This window comes from Myotis yumanensis, unplaced genomic scaffold (genome assembly GCF_028538775.1).
Source record: "Myotis yumanensis isolate MYYU_CA2020_CCGP unplaced genomic scaffold, mMyoYum1.0.hap1 SCAF_2, whole genome shotgun sequence".
Lineage (NCBI taxonomy): Eukaryota > Metazoa > Chordata > Mammalia > Chiroptera > Vespertilionidae > Myotis > Myotis yumanensis.
The window spans coordinates 394,170-417,558 of NW_027223753.1; the positions used below are offsets into that span (position 1 = coordinate 394,170).

Sequence of the window (23,389 nt, forward strand, 5' to 3'; positions counted from 1 at the left end):
GCAGGCGCACCCCCGCCTCCACGGCGCCCACTTCCGGTGCGCCCGCCGGAAGTGGCGGGCCGCGCATCCTGATTGGGCGGCGGGAGACCCGTCCCGAGCGGCCCGGCGGGGGGGGCGGGTCCGGTGGCAGCAGCGGCGGCGGCGGCGGCAGCCTGGGCATCGCAGGTGAGCTCGCTCGGGCGGGGTGGGCGCGGAGGGGGCGCGGGTGGGCGCTGGGAACCGAGCCGGCGGGCTGGGCATCGCTGCGAGGCGGGGCGCGGGACCCCGGGCGCGGGAGGGGGCGGCCGAGGAGCCGGCTCCCCGCCAGCCCCGGGACCCGGGGACCCGCACCCCGGGACCCCCCCATCCCTGGGCCTCAGCGGGAGCAGGCTCTGCCCAGGAACGGCCCCCACCCCGCCCGAGCCCGGCGGCCCACCCGGTGCCCCTTTCCCGGGCGAGACTTGCAGGACTTCCCGGACCGGACTTCGCTCCCACCCTCCGAGCCCGGATGCAGGGGCGGGTGCTGCCCTCTCCTGGGAGACCGGAGCCCGCGGTCAGCCATAGGATTCAGGGGCTCGGTCGCCCTCCCGCTGAGCCCTGACCTCGGCCCGAGGGTGCCCCTGGGGGAGCCCTGGCCGTGTCCTGCACCACCTTCCAGAGCTGGCCGGCTGCCCCACTCAGCTGCACTGCCCTTCCTGCTTCCAGGCTCTGACAGGGCTCCTGGCAGCCCCTGTGGGCTGCTGGCCTGGGCTCTGGCCAGGAAGGTGGCCCTGAGACCATCTGCTCAGTGGGCAGACACCCGAGGCCCGGGGGGGGTGGGGGTGCTGGGGGTCTCCAGAGGAACATGTATCTTCCTGGGGCCTGGCCTGGCTGCCCCCACCCCTGAGACGGGGTGCGCTCACCTCTGAGGGCTCCACCCCATGCCAGGCATTCCGCCCAACCCTTGGGGCCTTGCAGGGCCTCAGCACCCACTGAGTCCAGTCAGCCTGGCTGGTGGACAGGGCAGGGCGTGCTGACCCATTTTGCCCAAAGGTGAAGGACCCAGGCAGGATGGTGAGTGACCTGCCCACAGAGTGTGAGGCAGAGCCTGCACAGGCGCCCAGATGTCCGGTTCCTGGCTGCACAGCTTGGGTGGCCTCCCTCCCTTGCCCGGTCCCCGCAGGGCACCCTAGCACCAAAGGCAGGGGAACCCCCAGGCCCCTGGGATGAGAGCTTGTCCCGGACTTGAGGTGAGAGGCCGCTGAGAGCCACACTTCGATGCCGCCCTTGGGCGCACGGGGAGGCAGGTGCTAGGTGCTCAGTGGCACCCACTGGGTGTGTGGGTGCTTGGATGTTTGTGGAGCGACTGTATGAACGCCAGCAGAATCCAGGGCGGGAAAGACCGGTGTCTGTCCCTCTGTCCAGCACACGCTGACCTGCAGCCTCGTGCTGGCTTTCAGGGTGGGGGCAGCTGTGCGGGGGGAAGGGCCAGGCTGCCCAGCCCCCTCCCGGCCACCGCACCGCACCTCCCTGTCTTTTTACTCATCCCCTCCTTACCCTGCCGGGATTTCCTGTCTTTGTTATCACCTCACCCGCCCGCACTGGCGAGGCTGGGCGGTTTGTCTCTGTCACTGACACCCGAGTGCCCAGAGGCTGCCCGGCTCTGGGTGGGGAGCTCAGCACGTATTTCTCCACGTCGTGAGAGCAGACGTTCTCGTGAGAGAGAGACGAACAACACCCACGTGAGCAGGGAAACCCGGCGGGAGACACCTGAGGGACAGGGAGAGGCCGTGCTGAGGTCTGTGGGCCCCTGTTCAGGGTCAGGTGGGTGTCAGAGAGCGAGGCGGGCTCTTGGGGAGCAGTGGGACCCCAGCGGTTTCTCTCCTGCTCCTGCCCCTCCCCCGAAGGAATGAGCCAAGTCCAGGAGGACAACCCCAGCCCCACCTCCGGGCAGGTGAACATGGACGACTCGGAGCCGGACTTCAACCTGAAGGTCGTCCTGGTCAGTTTCAAGCAGTGTCTCAACGAGAGAGGAGGGGGAGGTGCTGCTGGAGCACTACCTCGCCGGCTGGCGGGGGCTGGTCAGGTGCGTGGGGGCCAGTGCCCGGTGGGGCTTCCCCGGCCTCGCCCCTGGGGCGGGGCCCAGCGTCTGCCTCCCCCTCCCTCGCAGGTTCCTGAACAGCCTGGGCGCCATCTTCTCCTTCATCTCCAAGGACGTGGTGACGAAGCTGCAGGTGATGGAGGCCCTGTGCAGCGGCCCCCAGCGGGACCACTACAGCAGCCTGCAGTCCATGGTGGCCTACGAGGTGGGCAACCAGATGGTGGACCTGGAGCGCCGCTCCCGCCACCCGGACTCGGGCTGCCGGACGGTGCTTCGGCTGCACCGGGCCCTGCGCTGGCTGCAGCTCTTCCTGGAGAGCCTGCGCACCAGCCCCGAGGACGCGCGCACCGCCGCACTCTGCACGGACTCCTACAACGCCTCGCTGGCCGCCTACCACCCCTGGATCATCCGCCGGGCCGTCACCGTGGCCTTCTGCACGCTGCCCACGCGCAAGGTCTTCCTGGAGGCCATGAACGTGGGGTCCACCGAGCAGGCCGTGGCCATGCTGGGCGAGGCCCTGCCCTTCATCGAGCACGTGTACGACATCTCGCAGAAGCTCTACGCCGAGCACGCCCTGCTGGACCTGCCCTAGGAGCCGGCGGCCTGGCTCCCCTGCCCCGGAGCCGGGCTGGGCAGCCAGGGCCCCTCAGTCCCACCGTGGAGCTTTCTGGGGGTTCCCGGAGCAGAAACGCCGCTGTTCCCCCGCCCGCTGAGCTTGTGGGGAGCCATGGGCCTGGCGCGGCCCACGTGGGCTGCAGACGGAGAAGGCAGGCGCCGGCCGGGTGGGTGGGTGGGTGAAGGGCAGAAGGAGGGGAGGTGGGGCAGGATCAGAGTTCACGCAAAAGCCCAAGAGGCTGCCCTCACCTGTGAGTCCAGTCTGCGCAGCCGGGGAGTCCCAGGTCCCTGGAGAGCAGACTCCTCACCCGCCGACGATCAGCGAGTGTGTGCTTCTCGGGCCCTTTGGGTCCTGGTGTCGGTGGCAGGTGGGCTAGCTGTCCCTGGGGCAGGGAGGGAGCCTGGGCAGCGTTAGCGCTGCGTCTCGTTTCCTGCCCCCCATCTCCTTAGCCGGGGCCCATATGCCCTCCGCACAGCAGCGGGAGCACAGGCTGCCCTGCCTCCAGCTCTGCACGGCTGCAGCCTCCTGCGACCACACTGCTCCCCCAGGCAGCTGCTTGTGAGCCTGCACAGCTCAGCCCCCAGGAGCCCCTGCCTGCTGGGCCCGCTGGCCTCCCTGGCACCCAGCACTGCTGCATCCCCTCTCCCTGCCCGTGCTGCCCGTCCACATGGAGCCCAGAGACCCAGGATGCACAACAGAGCGGGGCCTGGGCCTCTTGCCTGACGGGCTGGCAGACGGGCTCACCCAGCCTGGCCTGCCCACTGGCTCTTCACTGTAACCTCAGGACCCTGGTGCCACAGCTTTGCCGTGCAGCGTCGCACACGAGTGTGAGCACAAGTGTGAGCTCGCAGGGACCCTTGAACACTGTAATACGGGTGATAAATAAATTACAATTACAGAAGCTTATTCTGCACTCCAGGAAGGGGGTGTGGCGTGTGCCCGGCATCTGCTTACCAGGGAGAAGGGGCGGCTGAGCCCACAGCCAAGACTGCAGGGCAAGGCAGCCACCGGGAGAGTCAGCCCCGCCCACCATGGTCCCCCCTCTACCGAGGTCACGGAACTATCATTTTATTGATGAGAAGACAGACACAGAGCACCTGAGGGGCTGGGCTGGACGGGCGGGGCCTGGGCCGGCCCAGGGGGGTGGGGCTGCTCTGCCACACAGTGTTGGGAGGGTCCCCTTGATCACTGCGCCCCAATATCGGCCCCAGTGCAGTGCCGGCTCCGCTGCTGCTCCCACACCAAGCAGAGCCGAGCCCCAGGTGGTGCCAGCACAGGCCAATGACAGTGTACGACTGGCTGGGAGAACAGCCTGGGGCCACGGGGTCCAGAGAGCGCAGGCTGCACGTGTGTGTGTGTGTGTGTGTGTGTGTGTGTGCAGGTGCACTGCACGCATGTACTGCAGTGTGTAGCATGGAGGTGCAGGAATCCACTGCATGGGTGTGCAGGTCCAGTGTACATTGTGTGTGTGTGTGTGTGTGTGTGTGTGTGTGTGTAGCACGGGTGTGCGTGTAAAATGCACTGCATGTGTGTAGCATGGGCGTGCAGGTCCAGCGCGCTGTGTGTGTGGGGGGGGGGGGCACCTGTGGGTGTCGTGTGCATGCCCTGCGTGTGCCGAGCAGTGTGGGCCTCCCCACAGGCCAGTGGAGGCACTTCCTGTAAACGTCTGCCAGGCCCAGCCAGGGCTGAAATGCCTGGAGCCCCTCCCCCAGCTCCGCTGGGTGCACCTGCCCCCCCCAGCACGGGGTCAGCGGGACCGGGTGCGGGGGAGACGGCGTTGCCACCGCCCTCTGCACACCTGGTGCCGCCTCAGCCGCTGCGGCCCATTTGGTTACAGCTTTTCTCCCTCCTTTGCATGCAACCCCCTGAGGGCCCAGAGGGAGGCACCTGCTCTGTCAGGTGCCGAGAGCCGGGCGGGGCACAGCCAGCCACAGGGCTCCCAAAGCTTCCAGGCCACCGGCCCTGGTGGCGGAACCTCCCAGACCCCACGGTGCCCAGTTCCCAGGCTGAGAGGCATGGCCCCACCCCAGCCACAGGTGGGTGGGCGGGGCACCCCGGCCCCCACTCAGGCTGCCCCTGGGATGCAGATGGAGCCCCTCCTGACTGCAGATGGCCCTCCCCAGGGTGGGAGAGACCAGTGTTCTGTGCCTACTCCTGAGGCAGGGGCCGCTCCAAGCCCCTCCCACAGGCCGCTGGAGAGCCAGGACCCTCGGGCAGAGAAGTCCTGGGTGTCCCTCCTCCCCTCCAGGAGTGGGTGGGGTGAGGGGCTTGGGCACCGGCAGGTAACAAGGTCACGGGCAGCAGCTGCTCAGAGCCTGCCTGCCCACGTCACTGTCGGCCAGAGGGCCTGGTCGCATTAGGACAACAGACCCTGACGTGTGCAAACCTCGGGCCCAGGGAGGGGTTGCCGTCTCCAGGGGCCCCCGGGGCTTGGCAGGGGAGGAGGGTTTTGCTAAACAAATCCTCCACCCCTCCCAGCCTGGCTCACCCTACCTGGGCCCACCCGCTGGCCGTCCCCATCAGAAGCCGCCACCGCCATGTCCGGCCTGGCTCTGCTGGGCCTCTCGGCTCTGCTGGGCCTCGGGGCAGGGGCCCCGCTGTGTCTGTCCCGGCAGCTCAGGATGCAGGGGGACTACGTGCTGGGGGGGCTCTTCCCCCTGGGCGCCGCCGAGGACACGGGTCTGAGCCCCAGGACCCAGCCCAACACCACCGTGTGCACCAGGTAAGGAGCGGGGGGCGGGGGGCGGGGGCAAGCGGGGCGCTCCCCAGGAGCGGTGAGGTGTCGTCCGCTGCAACCCTGTGTGGCCCCAGGTTCTCGTCGCTCGGCCTGCTCTGGGCGCTGGCCATGAAGATGGCCGTGGAGGAGATTAACCGGGGGTCAGCCCTGCTGCCCGGCCTGCGCCTGGGCCATGACATCTTTGACTCCTGCTCGGAGCCCGTGGTGGCCATGAAGCCCAGCCTGGTGTTCATGGCCAAGGCGGGCAGCTGCGACGTCGCCGCCTACTGTGACTACTCGCAGTACCAGCCCCGCGTGCTGGCTGTCGTCGGGCCCCACTCCACGGAGCTCGCCCTCGTCACCGGCAAGCTCTTCGGCTTCTTCCTCATGCCCCAGGTGCGCCCCTGTCTGTCTCCCCCCACGCCACCCACCCCCCGCCGGCCGCCCCAGGGAGCCCCGCCCCCATCAGGACACACCTCCCCTCCTGGCCGCTGCAGGTCAGCTACGGGGCCAGTGCGGACCAGCTGAGCAACCGGGAGGCCTTCCCCTCCTTCTTCCGCACGGTGCCCAGCGACCGCGTCCAGGTGGCCGCCGTGGTGGAGCTGCTGCACGCGCTCCAGTGGAACTGGGTGGCCGCCATGGGCAGCGACGACGAGTATGGCCGGCAGGGCCTGAGCCTCTTCTCCGGCCTGGCCAACGCCCGGGGCATCTGCATCGCCCACGAGGGCCTGGTGCCGGCGGCGGGCGCCCACGGCCTGCAGCTGGGCGCCGCCGTGCAGGGCCTGCTGCACCACGTGAACCAGAGCCGCGTGCAGGTGGTGGTGCTGTTCTCCTCCGCCGGGGCCGCCCGCGCCCTCTTCAGCTTCAGCATCCGCTTTGGGCTCGCGCCCAGGGTGTGGGGTGGCCAGCGAGGCCTGGCTGACCTCGGCCCAGGTCCTGTCCCTGCCCGGCCTGGCCCAGGTGGGCACAGTGCTGGGCTTCCTGCAGCGGGGCGCCCCCATGCCCGATTTCCCGTCCTACGTGCAGGCCCGCCTGGCCCTGGCCGCCGACCCTGCCTTCTGCGCCTCGCTGGACGCAGGGCAGCCGGACCTGGAGGGACACATGGCCGGGCCACGCTGCCCGCAGTGTGACCGCATCTCGCTGGAGGATGTGTCTGCCGGCCTCCGGCACCACCGGGCCTTCGCGGCCTACGCGGCCGTGTACAGCGTGGCCCAGGCCCTGCACAACACGCTGCTCTGCGATGCCTCGGGCTGCCCCCCACGGGCACCTGTGCAGCCCTGGCAGGTGAGGACGTGGGAGCTGGGCTGGCCCCGCTTGTGCCCGAGGAGAGGGGGCGGCGAGGGGGGAGGCCTGGGTGCCGGCAGCTGGCCCCCTGTTCCCCACCCACCGCCCCACACCCCTGCCAGCTCCTGGAGAACATGTACAACACGAGCTTCCGGGTGCGCGGCCTGCCGCTGCGGTTCGACGCCAACGGGAACGTGGACACGGGCTACGACCTGAAGCTCTGGGTGTGGCGGGACCCGGAGCCCGAGCTGCACACAGTGGGCGGCTTCGACGGCCGCCTGCAGCTGCAGCTGCCCCGGATGCGCTGGCACACGCCAGGGAACGCGGTGAGTGCCCGGCCGTGTCCCCACCGCACAGCCGCTCTGCAGCAAGGCCTGCCCCCCCTGGGAGGAGCAGGGGGCGAGGGGGGGCCGTCCCCAGGCTCTGGGGGTGCACCCAGCCCAGCGAAGCCTGAGTCCGAGGACCCTGCTCCAGAGGCCCGTGTCCCAGTGCTCGAGGCAGTGCCAGGAGGGCCAGGTCCGCCGGGTGAAGGGGTTCCACTCCTGCTGCTACGACTGCGTGGACTGCAAGGCAGGCAGCTACCAGCGCAGCCCAGGTCAGCCCCTCCCCGGCCAGCCCCTTCCCCCCGGTCTGTGTGGCTGAGGCAGGTGTGGGGAGGGTCCCGCCGGGTGAGGAACATGTGGCCGAGAGGGTCCTGGCGTGTCCTGGCTCAGAGGCCGACACCCAGGCCGGAGCCCGAGGCAGAGGCCAGTCCAGGGGAGCCGTGCCCCAGCCGTGCCATCTCTCTCCTCCCGGCCCACAGACGACCTCTTCTGCACCCCGTGCGCCCAGGACCAGTGGTCCCCCGACAGGAGCCTGCGCTGCTTCCCCCGCAGGCCCAGGTGCCTGGCCTGGGGGGAGCCGACCGTGCTGCTGCTGCTCGCGCTGCTGGGCCTGGTGCTGGGCCTGGTGCTGGCGGCCCTGGGGCTGTTCGTCCCGGCACCGGGACAGCCCCCTGGTGCAGGCCTCGGGTGGGCCGCGGGCCTGCTTTGGCCTGGCCTGCCTGGGCCTGGTCTGCCTCAGCGTCCTCCTGCTGCCCGGCTGGCCCAGTCCGGCCAGCTGCCTGGCCCAGCAGCCGCTGATGCACCTCCCACTCACAGGCTGCCTGAGCACCCTCTTCCTGCAGGCAGCCGAGATCTTTGTGGAGGCGGAGCTGCCGCCCAGCTGGGCAGACCGGCTGCGCGGGCACCTGCAGGGGCCGCAGGCCTGGCTGGCGGTGCTGCTGGCTGTGCTGGCGGAGGCGGCACTGTGCACCTGGTACCTGCTGGCCTTCCCGCCGGAGGTGGTGATGGACTGGCAGGTGCTGCCCACGGAGGTGCTGGTGCACTGCCGCATGCGCTCCTGGGTGGGCTTCGGCCTGGTGCACGCCGCCCACGCCGTGCTGGCCTCACTCTGCTTCCTAGGCACCTTCCTGGTGCACCGCCGGCCAGGCCGCTACGACCGCGCCCGCAGCCTCGCCTTCGCCATGCTGGCCTACTTCATCACCTGGGTCTCCTTTGTGCCCCTCTTCGCCAACATGCCCGTGGCCTACCAGCCCGCCGTGCAGATGGGCACCAGCCTCGTCTGCGTCCTGGGCATCCTGGCCACCTTCCACCTGCCCAAGTGCCACCTGCTGCTGCGGCAGCCAGCGGGCAACCCCCCCGAGTTCTTCCTGGGAGGGGGTCCTGGCAGTGCCAGTGGGCTGGGTGGCAGCGGGGGTGGAGCCCATGACCCAGCAACCTTACCCCAGTGCGCCCAGACCTAGTTCCTGCAGAGCAACCTGCAGGCCCACCTCTAGGTCTTGACCCCAGGCTGCCTGCTGGCCGTGACCCAACGACCCCTGGGCCTGCGCTGGGCCCTGTGAGAGTCAGCTGTCCTGTCCAGCAAGGCCTGCTCAGTGACCCCGCTGGGAAGACGCCAACAGAGGGCTCCTCGGGCCCAACCCACACTGAGGGCTCAGGGAAGCCCACAGCTGGGCCACCTGCAGGTCAAGCTGGGCAGGACTCACCTGGCCGGGCCTGGCCTAGGCCCCCACCCAGCACCCCTCCAGTCACCACTGGGGTGGGAGGTGGTGAGTGGCTACAGCCGCCCTGACCATGGGCCCCCGTGCAGGACAGAGGCCACTGGGAAGGGGCACCAGCTTCCTTCTCTCTCCCTGTCCTGGCCGGAGCGGGTAGAGCGGGGTCAGCCCACCGCCAGCACCGCGGACAGAGCCTGGCTGGGTGGGGGGTTCAGGACCAAGGCCAGCGCCCGCCGCCAGGACCCCTGGAGCCAGGAGCCAGCACCACGGACAGAAGACGCCCCGCCAGGACCTTGCCGGCTGGCCAGCCCCACACCCCAATCTACGAGGGGAGCTGGCAGGAGAGAAAAGACACAGGCCACGCGCCAGTCCCATAAAATTAAATGCTTTTTAGTGTTTAAAATAGCATTTACACAGAAGCAGCTCTATTAACTATCCAGACGACCTCTGACTCGATACAGTATCTACACCGCAGACGCGATACAGTATCCACATTGCAGACACGTGCAGGCCAGTTCACTGGGAGGAAGCGTGTGGGGGAGGGGAGGAAGGGGTCACCTGAGGACAGCAGGGAGGGCGGGCTGCCCCTCTCCCCAGACCTGTCCCTGCAGCAGCTGAGCATCGTGGGCCGCTGAGATGTTCCCCTGCGTCTCCCCCTCACTGGCCCCCCCCACTTTCAGACACTCCCTGTGTCTCCGCATTCACTCTGAGACCCGGCGGTGGGGGGACGTGCAGCTCTGCTCCAGCTGGTGCGTGGCTGCCCTGGCCACCACCTCCCACGGGACTCAGGCCAAGAAATAAATAAATAAATTACACCCCGACCCAGGCAGCCAGGGAGGTCTGGGGGCTCCCGTCCACCCCCAACATGGCCCCCCAGTCTGAGCAAGAGGCGTAGGGCCTGCACACTGGGTGACCATAGCGACCAGGCCCAGCAGCCACCTCTCAGCTTGGCCTGGGGACCTGGACGCAGTGCTGTGGGCAAACGGGGGTCCCTGAGGCCCACCCACCGGGCAGGTCAGATCCGCCTGAGCACAGAGGCCCCCTAGGTCCGCATGGACACAGCTGCTCAGACCAGGGACAGACGGGCTGCTGAGGCCAAATAAGGGGGCTCGGGCCACGCGCCCCTCAGCCCTCCAGCCTGCCCCCACTCTGTCCAGCCCAGACCCACAGCACAGCCCTGGTGCACGTGGAAAGCTGCCTGACCCCTGACGGCCACAGCTAAGGCGAGGCCACACAAGCTCCAGATGCAGCGCCTCCTGGGGGAGAGCAGGACCCCCGTGCCCCCACCAAAGGCCGCTCGGAGGAAGGCATCCTGTCCTCGGTCACATGATGTCGACGAAGAACTCGCAGGGGTTCCCCATGGCCTTCTGGAAGGACTGGCGGCTGCCTGTCAGCTCTGGGGGGACAGCGGCCAGCTCCCGGACGGGGGGCCCCCCAGGCGGCCCGCCCACCACCGAGTACGCCTTTGTCAGGGGGTGCAACGGGGGGAGCCCCGGGGCCGTGGTGGAGGCCTGGCTGTGCGGGCTGCTCCCACGGCTGAGCTGGCTGGCGGGACGCTCCCACCAGCTGCCGCCCCCTGCCCTGCTGGGGGCCGTGTGGTCGGACTCGCTGCCACTGCCCCCGGCTCGGGGCCTCTGGTGCTCCTGCTCGCGGCCCAGGGCCCGCCGGCTGCTCCCGCCCGCGCTCCGCGTGGACCCGCTGCTTTTGCTTCCTGGGATGGAGACAGGGAAGGAATGGCTTGTTAGTGCCAGGCCGGCCTCTCCCAGAACTGACCACTGCCCGGCACCCAGCAGGGCCTGGCGGGTCCCGAGCGGGGAGGGAGAGGGGCAGCCATGCAGACACCAGGGCAGGAGCGAACCTGCCCAGAAACGCAGGCGCAGCTGCAGCAGGCGGAGGGGGGGGTGGGGGGGGCAGGCGGGGACACTGGGGCCAGCTTGGTGCCCCCACACCTCACTCCAAAGCCTGCACCGAGGGCCTGAGGCACCCGTGAGACCCCGTGTGCCGGCTCCCATTGGCCAACCTGGGCCCCCCCACCCTGAGACCCACCTTCCACCGGACCCTGGGGCCCTGGCTAGTGGCTCGGCTCAGCCCTGTCCCGGGTTCTCACAAACGCCGGGAACCCGAGGGTGCCGGCCGGCGAGGGACACCGGGCAGGGCCCTGGCTTACCGGCCCCGAGGGTCCATCCGCTAGTCCTTCAGTCTAAGGCTTGCTCAGCACAAAGCAAGGGATAGCACGAGTTACACACCAGGCCGGCCGGCCCCACGCCGCCTGCTCTCCTACCCGGCCTGCCCGCCACGGCCTCTCCTGCCTGGGTCAGGCACGCCCACCGGCCTCACTGGTCTCCACGCAGCCTCAGGCCAGCTTTCCTCATGGAACATCCCCAACCCATCTCCTCAGCTCCCCACATGCCCGCGGGGACACGGTTGTCGGTGACGGGCTGCCTCTGGCTCCCAGCTGTCTGTCCTCCACTATGTCCTGGGGCCCCTCTGCACTCCCCCAGCCCAGGCCACCACCTGCCCTTCCCTCACCATCTCCTGGCTTCCTGCCTCTGCCCCACCGCCCCCAGAGCCTCCAGGTTCCTCCTCCCCACCTCCCTCCACCATCATCCCTTACAAAGGGAGCCCACCCCAACTCCAAGCACAGAGCAGGCGGAGTGCACAGGGCAGAGGGGCGGGCACGCAGGGCAGAGGGGTGGGCACGCAGGGCAGAGGGGCGGGCACACAGGCAGCAGGCAGTAGGGAGCGGGCACCAGTGGGCAGGCTCTCACCTTCACTCTGCTGACTCCCAGCGCTGCCGCTGCCGTAGCTGAAGCCAGGGTCCTGGTACGCGGGCGGGAAGCAGGGCGGAGGCCCGGGGTACTGATAGGGGTAGCCCTGCCCCAGGGGCCAGGGAGCCGGGTGGGGCAGAGGGGCCAACGTGTCCTGATCCGAGGCCCCGCTGGAGCCGCTGTTGAGGTTCAGGGCCTCGAGGTCTGGCAAGAGGGGAGGGCGAGTGAGGGCGGTGTGGCAGGCCCCCCGGGCACCCCCGGCCCGCAGCCCCACTCACTGCTGCACAGGTCCCCGAAGACGTAGTAGCACTGCTCGGAGAAGGTGACCTTGTTCACCGTGTGCCGCAGGAAGCCGCGCTTCAGCATGCTGCTGGCGTACTTGCGCGCCTCGCGCCGCTCCTTGAAGCCCTCCACGTGCGTGTACAGCCAGTCCACCACGTCCGCGCCTGCGGGGCTCGCGTCAGGCAGGGGTCCAGCGCGCATGTGTGTGCGTGCGTGCAATGTGTGCGCCCCGCCCGCCCCGCCCCCGGCATCCAGGCACCACTCACCGATGACGGCGTTGGCGATGGTGATCTTGAGCCACATGCGGTCGCGGATCTCCAGCCCCGAGTCGGGCAGCTGCATGGCCCGGACCACGGCGCCCATGTCGCTCTTCACCGTCAGCGGCGCCTCCTCCAGCTCTGCAAGGCACACCCCTCCTCAGTGGACAGGCCACCGCCCACGGTGCCCACTGGACGCCCTCCGAGGCCGGTGCCGTGGAGACCCCCAGGCCGGAGGGCGTGTGGGGGCAGTCTCCCCCTCCTGTAGGTGCTTCCGTAGGATCTGGGCACGAACCAGGGTGGGGCCTCCCCACCATGGCCACGGCCTCGCGTGGACATCAGCCCCCCCTTCCTCAGGCTGTCAGTCGTGTTAGAGGCAGAAAGCAGGGGGGGCTCCACACAGGCACGCACACACGTGTGCACACCTACGTGTGCGCGTGCACATGCACACATGCACGCACATGCACACACACACACACACACATGCACACACCCGGGCACGCAGTGGCCTGCCCTGCCACAGAAGACCCTGGGCAGGGACGCAGGCTGGCTCGGCCCCTCGGGCACCTCCACCCCCACCGCACAGGACGTGCACGGGAGGAGCATGAGCCGGAGGCCACCTGTCGGCCCTGCCTCCGACCGCAGGGGCCGCAGCAGCAGGACGCTGAGGCTGGCAGGGCCCTCGGGTGGGACCGCGCCAGGTGGCACCTCGGCCTGGTCCTGGTGCCTCAGTTCCCTGAGCTAAGAGCTGCCACTTACGTGGGGCGCCGGGCACAGAGCTGGTTAGTGAGGAGGAGCTGGTGCGAGTGACGGCGCTGGAGCAAGGGCTCGTACCGTAGCGGGGCAGGGCTCCGGTCAGCGCCGCCGTGTGGGACAGCCAGGCGGCCGGGTCGATGGGCCGAACAGGGTCAGCTGGGGGGCCGCCGCACGGCAACAGACAGAAAGACGGACAGACGGGGAGAGCGTGGAGCACAGGGCAGAGGAGAGAGGCGGTCAGGCTGGGCTGGGCGCCCCACCTCCACCTCACCCCCACCCGCCAGCCCCACCCCACCCCACCCACTCCCACCTGCCAGCCCATGGTCACTCACCCCTCGGGACGGTGAAGTAGCTCCGGGGGGTCGGGTCCCAGCACTTGGCCACCGTGAGGCTGATGGGCCTGCAGGGCAGGAACGGCCGGTCATGTGTGGGAGGCCCCATGTGACCGTCAGGCCCTGTGTCCCCCACGTGGGCCCCCCCCCGTGGCCCCGGCCTCACCCTGTGTCCCCCACGTGCCCCCCCCGCCGTGTCCCCCGGCCTCACCCCGTGTCCCTCACGTGCCCCCCCTGCCGTGTCCCCCGGCCTCACCCCGTGTCCCCCACGTGCCCCCCCCCGCCGTGGCCCCCACGCCGTGGCCCCCCGTGGCCCCCGCTGTGTCCCCCCATGTCCCCCCCGCCGTGTCCCCCACGCCTCACCCTGTGTCCCCCCCGTACGCCCCCCGCCATGTCCCCCCGTGTCCCCCACATCTCACCCCATGTCCCCCACGTGCCCCCCCCGCCGTGTCCCCCACGCCTCACCCTGTGTCCCCCCCGTTCCCCCCCTGCTGTGTCCCCCGGCCTCACCCCGTGTCCCCCCCATGCCCCCCCCGCCGTGTCCCCCCGTGTCCCCCACGCCGTGTACCCCCCGTGGCCCCGGCCTCACCCCGTGTCCCCCCCGTGCCCCCCCGCCGTGTCCCCCGTGTTCCCCCCGCTGTGTCCCCCCCGTGGCCCCGGCCTCACCCCGTGTCCCCCACGTGTCCCCCCCGTGGCCCCGGCCTCACCCCGTCTGGGACACGATCTCCCGCAGCACGCGCACGGCATCGTCGTTGCTCATGTTCTCAAAGTTGACGTCATTCACCTGGGGGACAGGGGTCAGTGCGGTGGGTGGGGGTGCTGACCTCCTGGCCCCCCAGCCGGTCCCAGGGCCGGTGCCGGCGCCCCACCTGCAGCAGCATGTCCCCGGGCTCGATGCGGCCGTCGGCAGCCACCGCCCCGCCCTTCATGATGGAGCCGATGTAGATGCCGCCGTCCCCCCGGTCGTTGCTCTGGCCCACGATGCTGATGCCCAGGAAGTGGTGTCTCTCTGGGGAGGGGGAGCAGTCAGCAGCCCAGCCCGGGGCCCCCACAGCCCCCGGACCCCACGCCGCCCAGGGCCCCCACAGCCCCCGGACCCCACGCCGCCCGGGGCCCCCACAGCCCCCGGACCCCACGCCGCCCGGGGCACCCACAGCCCCCGGGCCCCACGCCGCCCGGGGCCCCCACAGCCCCCGGGCCCCACGCCGCCCGGGGCCCCCACAGCCCCCGGGCCCCACGCCGCCCGGGGCACCGTGCGCCTCACCCATGTTGAGCGTGACGGTGATGATGTTCAGGGACATGGTGGAGTCGGTGATGCTGCTGAAGGACGAGGCCTGCAGGGCGGGCGCAGGTGAGGGCGGTGCCGGCAGCACAGACCCCTGCCCCCCCCTCCTGCTACCTACGCGGTCCGCCTGCCGCAGGCGCTGCTTCCGCCGCCGCCGCTTGTGCTTCCGGATGAGTCGGGACGAGGTGCTCTGCTCCGTGGAGCTGCTCAACCTGGGGTTGCAGATGTCGGGGCGTGGGGGTCAGGGGGCACGAAGGTCAGGGGTGCAGAGGTCAGGGGCCAGAGGGGGGCTCCAGGGAGGGAGACGCTGCCTACAAACAGGCACCCACCCCCTCCACATCGTCGGGGGGAGGGGACCGGAGGTGGCAGGTGAGGCAGGTGGTGTCTGTCAGGATCAGCTCCTGGCTGCATACACCCCGCCCTGCATGTGTGACACACGCAAACCCACACCCACGGGGATCACTGCTTCCAGGTGAACATGGAGACACATGCAAACACCAGGTAAGCCTTCCTGGCCTCCACAATGGACACACTCATGCGTGCAACAAGTGCACGCGGACACACACCTGTGTGCGCACATGTGTACAACATGCACGTACATTCGCGTACACACATGCACGACCCCACACACTCATGTGCGCATACACCCATGTATACAACATGCACACACGCCTGTGAAACGCCCGTGCGTGTGTGCGTGCACACGATACATACACACCCCACACACCCATGTGCACACACGTGCCCATTCGCGCGCACGCCCACAACACACACGGTGCACTCGCACGGCCACAACACCCATGCACGCGTACATGCCCACACACATGCCCACATGCGCCTGCACGTGCACACACACGCCTACACACACGTCAAAACACATAACACGCACCGGCTTGTGTTGTCATCCTCATCAGAGTCGATGAAGCTGCTGGACTCGAGCTCACTGCTCAGCAGGGTGGAGGCGCTGTCGGGGGGCAAGCCCAGGTCCCGCCGCCGGTCCCCCCTTGGGTGCCCGTTGGCCCGGGTGGCTGCGGAGACAGAGGGAAGTGAGCCAACGACGGGGCTCCCGGGAGGTCGTGGCGGCCCCTGCGGACCTCAGAGCAGGGCCGCGTGACTAAGGGGCTGCTGGAGGAGGGGTCAGATCCTCGATCGTCGGGCCTGGGACCTCTCCCCAGAGACCCCCCTGGCCGGGGCAGGAACTCGTGGGCAGCAGGGACCTGGGTGTGCTCTGGGGTCTGGGGTGGAGGGTGTGGCCCGTTACCCTCCTCCCGGTTCCGGCGTCGGGCTCGCTCGCGCCGGTGGCTGACCATGGACTCGGTGCCGGTCTCGTTGTCCATCCCGTCACGGCTGCTGGCCACGTTCGGGCTGTGCCAACAAGAGCGTTGGGCAATGGGGGCCCTTCGAGGCCCTTGCCTCCTCCCCTGCCTGGCGAGACCCTGGCTCCACCCCCCTGCTCAGCTGCCCACCCCCCGACAGGCAGGGGCCCCCAGAGTTCTTACTGGAAAGAGGGGGGCCGGGAGTCCCCGATGCCCCCCATCCGCTCGAGCGGCGGGGGGCAGGTCGGCGTGGCCATCGGTGGCCTGAGAGCCCGTGTCCGAGTGCACGCCCTCCGCCAGGACCAGCTGCGGAGGACAGCGAGGCTCAGAGGTGCCTCTGGCCACCACCCCCCACCGGGTGCCCGGGGCACAGGCGACCAGCCTTGCATGCTCAGCTAGCCTGAGCCCCACTCCCACCCCGGCCGGTGCTCCTGCCCAGGCCCCCAGACTCACCCAGGAGACGACGCGGCCGTTGAAGCAGGGCAGCCGGGCATTGTCCGCCGAGATCTCCTCCTTGACCACCCTACGGGCAGACGCCTCCGTGAGCCCCCGGCACAGGGCCGTCCCCCCAGTGTGCTCCGGAGAGAAGCCCCCACCGACCAGGGCGCCCAGCACACGCCCAGCTGTCATTCTGTGTGGATGTCCCGCCCACCACAGTCTCTTCCTGGGGCTCTTGTCATCCTCCTGAGGGTCCCTTCCAGGGCCCAGTCCCAGGGGCCAGACCTCCGGCCCTCAGCACTGGGCGTCACCACCTGCAGCACCTGCACCTCGAGCCCACCTTGCTCTGTGTGCGCCCCATGGGGAGAGCTGCGAGGGAGGGGCTCTGCCTGGTTTCTCCTCTGCACCCCTCCCCCAGCCTCAGCCAGGACCCCATGGACACAGGCGGGTCGCGGTGGCACAGTACACACGCCCCACATGCACGCACACACGCACGCGCTCTCCAAGGCCACCTGCCCACCCAGGGAGACAAGCAGACCCCACCGGCTGCACCTGCCCAACTCCAGACCCGAGAGGCCAGCTGGGCCCACCGACAGGCCAGCCTCGGAGGGCAGCGAGCCCCTCCCTGACCGCTGCACAGTGGCCACACCCACTGCACAGCGAGCAGCCAGGCCTATTTCTTTCTTTCATTATTACTTTTAAGTATTTTTATTGCTTTCAGAGAGGAAGGGAGGAGAAACATCAAGGATGCGAGAGAATCATGGATCGGCTGCCTCCTGCACGCCCCCCACTAGGGACCCAGCCTGCAACCTGACCAGGAATTGAACCGTGACCTCCTGGTTCATAGGTCGACACTCAACCACTGAGCCACGCCAGCCGGGCACCAGGCCTATTTCTTAATGTTGCCCCTGGTCAGGTGGCTTGAGGGTGGGGGAGGGCAGGATGCAGAGGTCAGGGCAACACTAACTGGGAAGGAGGCCCATGACCCCTGGGTTCAGAAACAGGTGTGTGTGGGGGTCAAGGGTCAGGTTCAGAGAGGTGAGGGGGACAGCAGCCAGCACAGCTGGCGAGGGGCCCTGGGGCAGGCAGGACAGGCATGGGCCGTGGCCCAGACACACCCCACACTGCGGCCCCTGGAGGCCCAGGGAGCAGGCCAGGCAGGGTGGGGGCCTGCAGCAGGAGGGGCCTAGATGCCCGCCCCCCTGGAGCCCAGCCCCGCCCAGCACAGCAGGGTTTCCATGCCCGAGACCTGAGCCCAGTGGAGAAACAGCCTCCCTCAGTGAGTCCTGGGCAGCAGCAAGTGACAGGAGCCCCCCGAGCTGGCACCCCACACTCCCGACCAGGGAACAAGGCTTCACACACAGGGAGGGCGCCCTGGACCCTGGGGCAGAGGAGATGGAGGAGACAGGGCCAACCTGGGGGGAGGGGGCACCCGCAGGGTCCTGTGGCCACCCCAGACTCCTTCCAGGGCCAGCCCCACAGGCACCAATAAGCTGGGCACCTCAACCTGCAGAGAAGGTCTTTCTCAGGCCACACCCCCCAGGAAGAGTGGCCCCCACATCTGCTGCCCCCACTCAGGCGCCACAGCCCTGCAGACCTGAGCGGCCAGGGAGGCCGTGACCTGGCCCAGACCCGAGGCGGTCAGCACAGGAAGACCTGGGGTGGGCCGGGGCCATGGGGACTCTGCCAGCTGCAGCTGACTGACCAGGGAGGGGGGAGAGGAGGGGGTGGGGGCCAGAGCACGGTCTCTGAGTGACGCAGCGAGACCCGGTCCCCACAGAGCCAGGTGGCCCCTCCGGCGGCCTCCCTGCCTCACCAAGCTCCCCCCTTTCTGATTCACCCACAGGGAGGCACCCCCCTACCACGGGCACCGGGCTCCCTCAGAGGCCCAGGAGCACCCACCTGCTCCCACTGCCCACCTGGCCAGGACCTCTCCATGACCCACCATCAAGGGCCGCCTGAGGCCTCAGGGCCCCCACTCAGCACAGAGGCCCTCCCAGCTCCCAGAGGCCCCGCTCCCCCGGCCCTCGCCAGCCTGAGGACCCCGTCCTACACCCCGTCCTACACGCGTGACAGAGCATCCTGCCGTCCCCCTGGGGGCGGGGCAATGGGGGCTCCACAGGCCCAGCCCCTTGGCCAGGACGGAAGGGAAGAGGACAGAGATGGAGGAAGAGACGCTGGAGCCCTCAGGACAAAGGGCACAGGCGCTCCTCTCCTCGGGGAGCGCCCACTGCTGGCTGGGAGCCCGGGGGGGGGGGGGGGCGGTTGGGAAAATACCTCCGGATAACCCTGAGGCCCCCCCTGGGCCGGCCTCGCCGGGCAGAGAGCGGACCTCGCCGGGCGGAGAGCGGACCTCGCCAGGCGGAGAGCGGACCTCGCCGGGCGGAGAGCAGACCTCCGCAGCATCTCCACTAAGGCCACCCAGGCACCCCTGGTGGCTTCTTGCCCTTGACCTCGGAATTGCTGGTGAGATCCCAGTGAACCTGCAACTGGTGGCTGCCCGGCCCCACCCGCCACCCCTGCAGACCCACCCTGGGAGCCGAATGTGGCCACGGGCCCAGGAGGACCCGAGGGGCCAGCCCCTCCCCGTGGGGCAGCTCTCAGTGCGTCCCCAGGGGCACGGGGCCCCCCATCCTCTCTTCCCGCCACAGAGCAGGAAGGTGGCAGAGAGCTTCCCTCACTAGGTGGCCCGCCGTGGCCAGCACAGACACTCAGGGAACCCAGGCCAAGCCCACAGTGGTGGGGGGGGGGGGGTGGGACAGGAGGCCCAGGCTCACCAGGATGCTCCTCACAGCCCCCCAAGTGAGGCCGCCCTGTCATGGACCTGCCCGCCCTCCCCACACCTCCAGTTAGGTCCGCTAGGCATCCAGGTGTCATTCACACTAAAGTGTAACAGATTACCCCTCCCATTTAGCCCCTGAATAAATGGTTCTAGGACAGGCAGACCTTGGGGCTCTGCAGACAGATCTGGGGGGCAGGGGAGAAAGGAGGCAGCTGATGGGGGTCTTCGGTGACCCGGCCACCAGCCAGTGATCGGGGAGGGAATAAGCGAGCCCGTGCCGTCTGCCCGCTGTGCCTTCCAGCGTCACCCAAATCCATTCCCCTGCCGACCCCCCTCGAGCTCAGAGCTGCCCCTGCCTCCCAGCCGGGTCCTGCTCCCTCCCCCGCACCCAGCCATTTCCAGGCCTGAAGAACTCGTGCTGCTCCAAGACCCCACAGTCTGCCCACCCTCCTCCCCAGCCAGGGACCCAGTGTCCTGCAAACCCCCCCGCAGGCCGGCCTCTGCGGAGCGTGCATGTGGGGTGGGGGCTCTGCCGCTCCTGGGTGGCCCCCATGGCTCCAGGACCCAACAGCAGGCCCCCAGGACGCGGCCCAGAGCCTGGTCCGAGGCCGGCAAACTGGGGCCTGGGCACACGCCTGGCCACACCACAGGCCTGTGCCGGCTTCAGTTCCTGACAGAGAGCGTGTGGCTTTGGTAACTTCGTTAAAGTAGTAAACCCAGTTCCCCGGCCGGCGTGGCTCGGTGGTGAGCATCAACCTATGAACCAGGAAGTCAAGGTTCCGTTCCTGGTCAGGGCACATGCCGGGGGTGTGGGCTCAAACTCTCTCATCGTTAATGTTTCTATCGCTCTCTGCCTCTCCCTTCCTCTCTGAAATCAATAAAAATATTATATATTAAAAGCAAACAATAATAGACTAAGTTAAAAGCAGAAGTGCCCGTTCACAGAGCGGACGGTCACAGCCACAGCAGCCCCGACCCGAGGGGCAGCGGCTGTGCGATGGCCCAGCGAGGGCAGCGAGGGGCACAGGATGCCCCGCCCGCAGCACCTGGCCCATGTGGCTCCGAAGCTGAGCCAGCAGGAAGGCCAGCACACAGGCCCGGGCGTCCTGCCTCCAAGGCTGCCAGGGACACGCCCACCCCTCTCTGCCGCCCCTTGGTTTGGGGGGGGGGGGGCGCGGCGGCGGGAAGGCAAGAGAGTCCCGTTGCCCAAACATCCTCAGGTCCTCAGGAGCTGCAGAGTAGCCCCGTCCCAGCCCGACCCGGCCTGGGCGGCCCAGGGCCCGGGCCCAGCACAGAATCCAGGAAGTGGCCTCAATGTCAAAGTCCCCAGACACGGCCCCACACAAGGACATGGGCCGCCTGAGGGCCGCCGGGCACACCTGCTCAGCCCACGGCTCGGCCCCCCTGCCCAGCACGGCCGAGCCGGGACTCGGGTTACCGGTGGCTGAGCCGGGTCAGGCCTGGAGCCCACAGCCCGCCTCCTGCTCCCGGCCCCAGAGGCCCGGCCGGCGGAGTGGGAAGTCCTCTCCACGGACGGCCACCACCAGGACCAGGAGCTGGACGCTGACCAGAGGCAGCTCCCAGGACACCGAGTGCTGAGTGGCTCAGCGGGGACAGAGTCCCAATGGCAAGCAACCCCAGGGTGGGGGTGGGTGGAGTGACCCTTGACCTCTGCCCTGACCTCAGGAACCCGGAGGAGGGGGCCAGGGGTAGGCTGTCCTGAGCCTCCAGAAACTTCGACAGGCCCCAGAGACAGACAGATCTGTCCCCCGTGCCAGGTCACCTCGCTCGCCCCACGCTAACCAGGGGCCCCACTGGGTGGCGGGACTCTGCCCCCGCCTCCGCCCCTTCCCCAGCGACACTCAGGAGATGCTCCTGGGACCCCCCGGCCCCATAAGCCACAAGCTCTCCAGGCACCTGCCCCCCCAGAGGGGCCAGCGGGCCCCGAGTCTGAAAGGTCCCCCGATGGGACTGCGGGGTCGCCCTGGGCCACAGACGTGGACCCGCAGGTCACACACTCGGGCGCACAGACCAGGCCCCGGGCGGGCGGGGAAGCCAGGACGCGCGCTGCCCGCCGCGCTGAGTGCTCCGGCTCCTGGGCGGGCAGTCAGGGCCCCGTGCCTCCCGCGCACGCAGACAGGTGGACACACACCATGCGGGGCGGAGGGTCGGCCGGCTCAGTCCCCGACCCCTCACCCCCCCGGCCCGGCCCGGGTCACAGTCCCCGGACCCCCGGCCCGGCCGGCGCGCAGACAGGTGCCGACCCGCCCGCACGGCCCCGCGCGGCCACTGACCCGAAGTCCTGGTCCATGGACTTGAAGAAGAATTTGTAGGCGTGCACCGGCCGGTTGCTGAGCACGTTCTTGAAGTCGGCCAGCGTGACGCGCTCGGGCGCCACGGGCAGCTTGACCAGGTACGGCGTCTCCTCCTCGTCCATGTGGTAGATGATCTTGGTCTCCGCCATGGCGCGGCGGCGGCGGCGGGCCCGCTCCGCGGTCAGGCCCGGCCCGGGGATCCGACGCGGGCGCCTCCCCGCCGCCGGCCTGCGCCCCGCCCGCCCGCCGCTCCCGGCCCGGCCGCCCCGGCCCCGCCCGCCCCGCCGCCCCCGGCTCCGCGCGCGCCTCGCCTGCTGCCCAGCGGCCGGCGGCCGCCCATCCGCCCCGGCCCGGGACGCACTGGGAGCGCACCAGGCCCGGCCGCGTCCGTGCGCCCCGCCGCCCCCTCGGGCCGCGCAGTTTCAGGGACCGCCCGGCGGGGCTACGCGCTGCCCGCGGGGGGCGCCCGAGAGCGCGGCGGGGCTGACGTCACGGGCGCGCGCGGGAGGCGGGGCTGCGCACGCGCGGGAGGCGGGGCGCGCGGGGGAGGCGGGGCGCGCGCGGGAGGCGGGGCCGCGTGTGCGCGCCCGCGCAGCCTCAGCCCCGCTCTCCCCGGCCCGTCCCCTGCCCCGAGCCCGGCGCACGGGGCGCCCACGACACGCTCTGGGCCCGAGCTGTCGCGCGTGGACAGACAGGGGCGCGACCGGGGCAGGAGGTGGGTGGGGACGCCCCACACGACGCGCCCCGAGCTGTCGGAAGGGAGGCCCCCGGAGCGTCGCTGGAAGGGGCTCCGGCCCTCGGGAGAGCGCCCTGGTCTGTGGGGCGGAGGCCCGAGGCTGCGGGGCCTCCAGGAGGCTGAGGACTGTCGCCGTGGGAGGGAGCGGAGGACACCGCTAGCCTTGCGCCCCGCGCCGCCCATCCCAGCTCCGACGTGGCTCCCCTGCCGGTGCCCACGGGGACTGAGAAACACGGGCCACGTGAATGTGGGGAGGACTCGGGTCCAGGTGCGAGCACATGTACGTGATGCCAGGGTGACAGCGGGGCGGGGGTGCGGGGGTCACCACGCAGCTCTAGGGCGCACGTGTGCAGAGGTGCCCAGGCCGCAGGTGAAGGTTCCCCCCGCCCCCGGCCGCTGTCAGTCAAACCAGCGCGAGGCCCTCCCTCCAGGGAGACCCTGAGCAGCGCTGCCCCGGGGAGGAGGCACTGGAGGGAGCCCCACTGGCGAGAATAACAAGAGTGACGGGGATGGGGGGCTGGAGCCTGGAAATCACTGATCTGCCCGGTCCTGACCCTCCGGCCATGGGCCAGGGCAGGAGACCCCACCAGGCCACTACTGACCAGAGGCGCCCAGGCTGGGGACCACGCCAGGTCAGCCTGGGCCAGGGGCCCTGACCTCCAGTCCCCTTGGCTCCGTGAGGGTGGTACCCACTCGGCAAAGCCGGGCCTTCTCCCCTCAGGTCTCGGTTTCCTCAGTGGAAACCTAAGGAGCCAGCAGGATGGCCTTGGAGGGAGGGCCCGTCACAGCTCTCTCAGCTGGTGTCCGGGAAGGAGGGAGACAGGGCCTCGCCTGAGAGCTCATGGGGTCCAGCATCCTCCACACCAGACCCACAGATGGGGTGGCCTGATCCCCCGGCTGCACTCCAGCCCCCAAGGTCATGTCCCACTTGACAGCCCAGGTCCTAGGAGAGATGCTTCTAGCCCAGCTCAGCCAATGCCACGTGGTCAGGCTCAGGCCCTGCAGCGGTGAGTGTGTGGCCAGGGCCTAAGCCCTTCCAGGTGGGGCCTTGCTCAGTAGAAGTGGTGGCCACTGTGGGGCCAGAGGTCACCGGGCTGGGAGGGAGGCATGTTCTCAAACCACAGGTCCCGGCCAGCCTCCCTCCCTGTCTGGGCACTATGCGTCCCTGTGTGTGTGGGGTGGGGGGCAGCTATTTGAGTCATCGCCTGGGCATTTCACCATGTGACAACCTGCTCACACCAGAATCTGGTCTCAGGCAAGGACTAGAGCTTAGGATTCCCACCCAAGTTCCCACCTCGCTCTTCCTGGGCACCTTTTAACATAACCACTCAGCCCGGCCAGTCTGGCTCAGCGGTTGAGCATCCACCTAAGAACCAGGAGGTCACGGTTCGATTCCCGGTCAGGGCACA

At 69.6% G+C, this 23,389-nt stretch overlaps 3 protein-coding genes across 3 annotated transcripts; 2 read left to right on the forward strand and 1 right to left on the reverse strand.

Annotated features, from left to right (window-relative positions):
- The first annotated feature begins 86 nt into the window (after positions 1–86).
- CPTP (ceramide-1-phosphate transfer protein) lies at positions 87–3,576 on the forward strand. The gene is given in 4 exon segments (XM_070403085.1): positions 87–165; positions 1,866–1,990; positions 1,992–2,044; positions 2,129–3,576. Coding segments are annotated over 3 exon segments (699 nt in total). The 5' UTR covers positions 87–165; positions 1,866–1,867; the 3' UTR covers positions 2,652–3,576.
- A 1,391-nt stretch (positions 3,577–4,967) lies between these two features.
- TAS1R3 (taste 1 receptor member 3) lies at positions 4,968–8,609 on the forward strand. The gene is given in 8 exon segments (XM_070403841.1): positions 4,968–5,397; positions 5,487–5,787; positions 5,889–6,290; positions 6,292–6,675; positions 6,798–7,001; positions 7,150–7,270; positions 7,478–7,650; positions 7,652–8,609. Coding segments are annotated over 8 exon segments (2,577 nt in total). The 5' UTR covers positions 4,968–5,212; the 3' UTR covers positions 8,459–8,609.
- A 473-nt stretch (positions 8,610–9,082) lies between these two features.
- On the reverse strand, positions 9,083–21,469 carry DVL1 (dishevelled segment polarity protein 1). Its single transcript, XM_070403842.1, is given in 16 exon segments — positions 9,083–10,424; positions 11,482–11,685; positions 11,760–11,927; positions 12,030–12,161; positions 12,855–12,932; positions 13,109–13,176; positions 13,816–13,892; positions 13,978–14,117; positions 14,373–14,442; positions 14,512–14,605; positions 15,283–15,421; positions 15,655–15,758; positions 15,893–15,948; positions 15,950–16,015; positions 16,163–16,232; positions 21,224–21,469. Coding segments are annotated over 16 exon segments (2,025 nt in total). The 5' UTR covers positions 21,394–21,469; the 3' UTR covers positions 9,083–10,035.
- Positions 21,470–23,389: the final 1,920 nt, after the last annotated feature.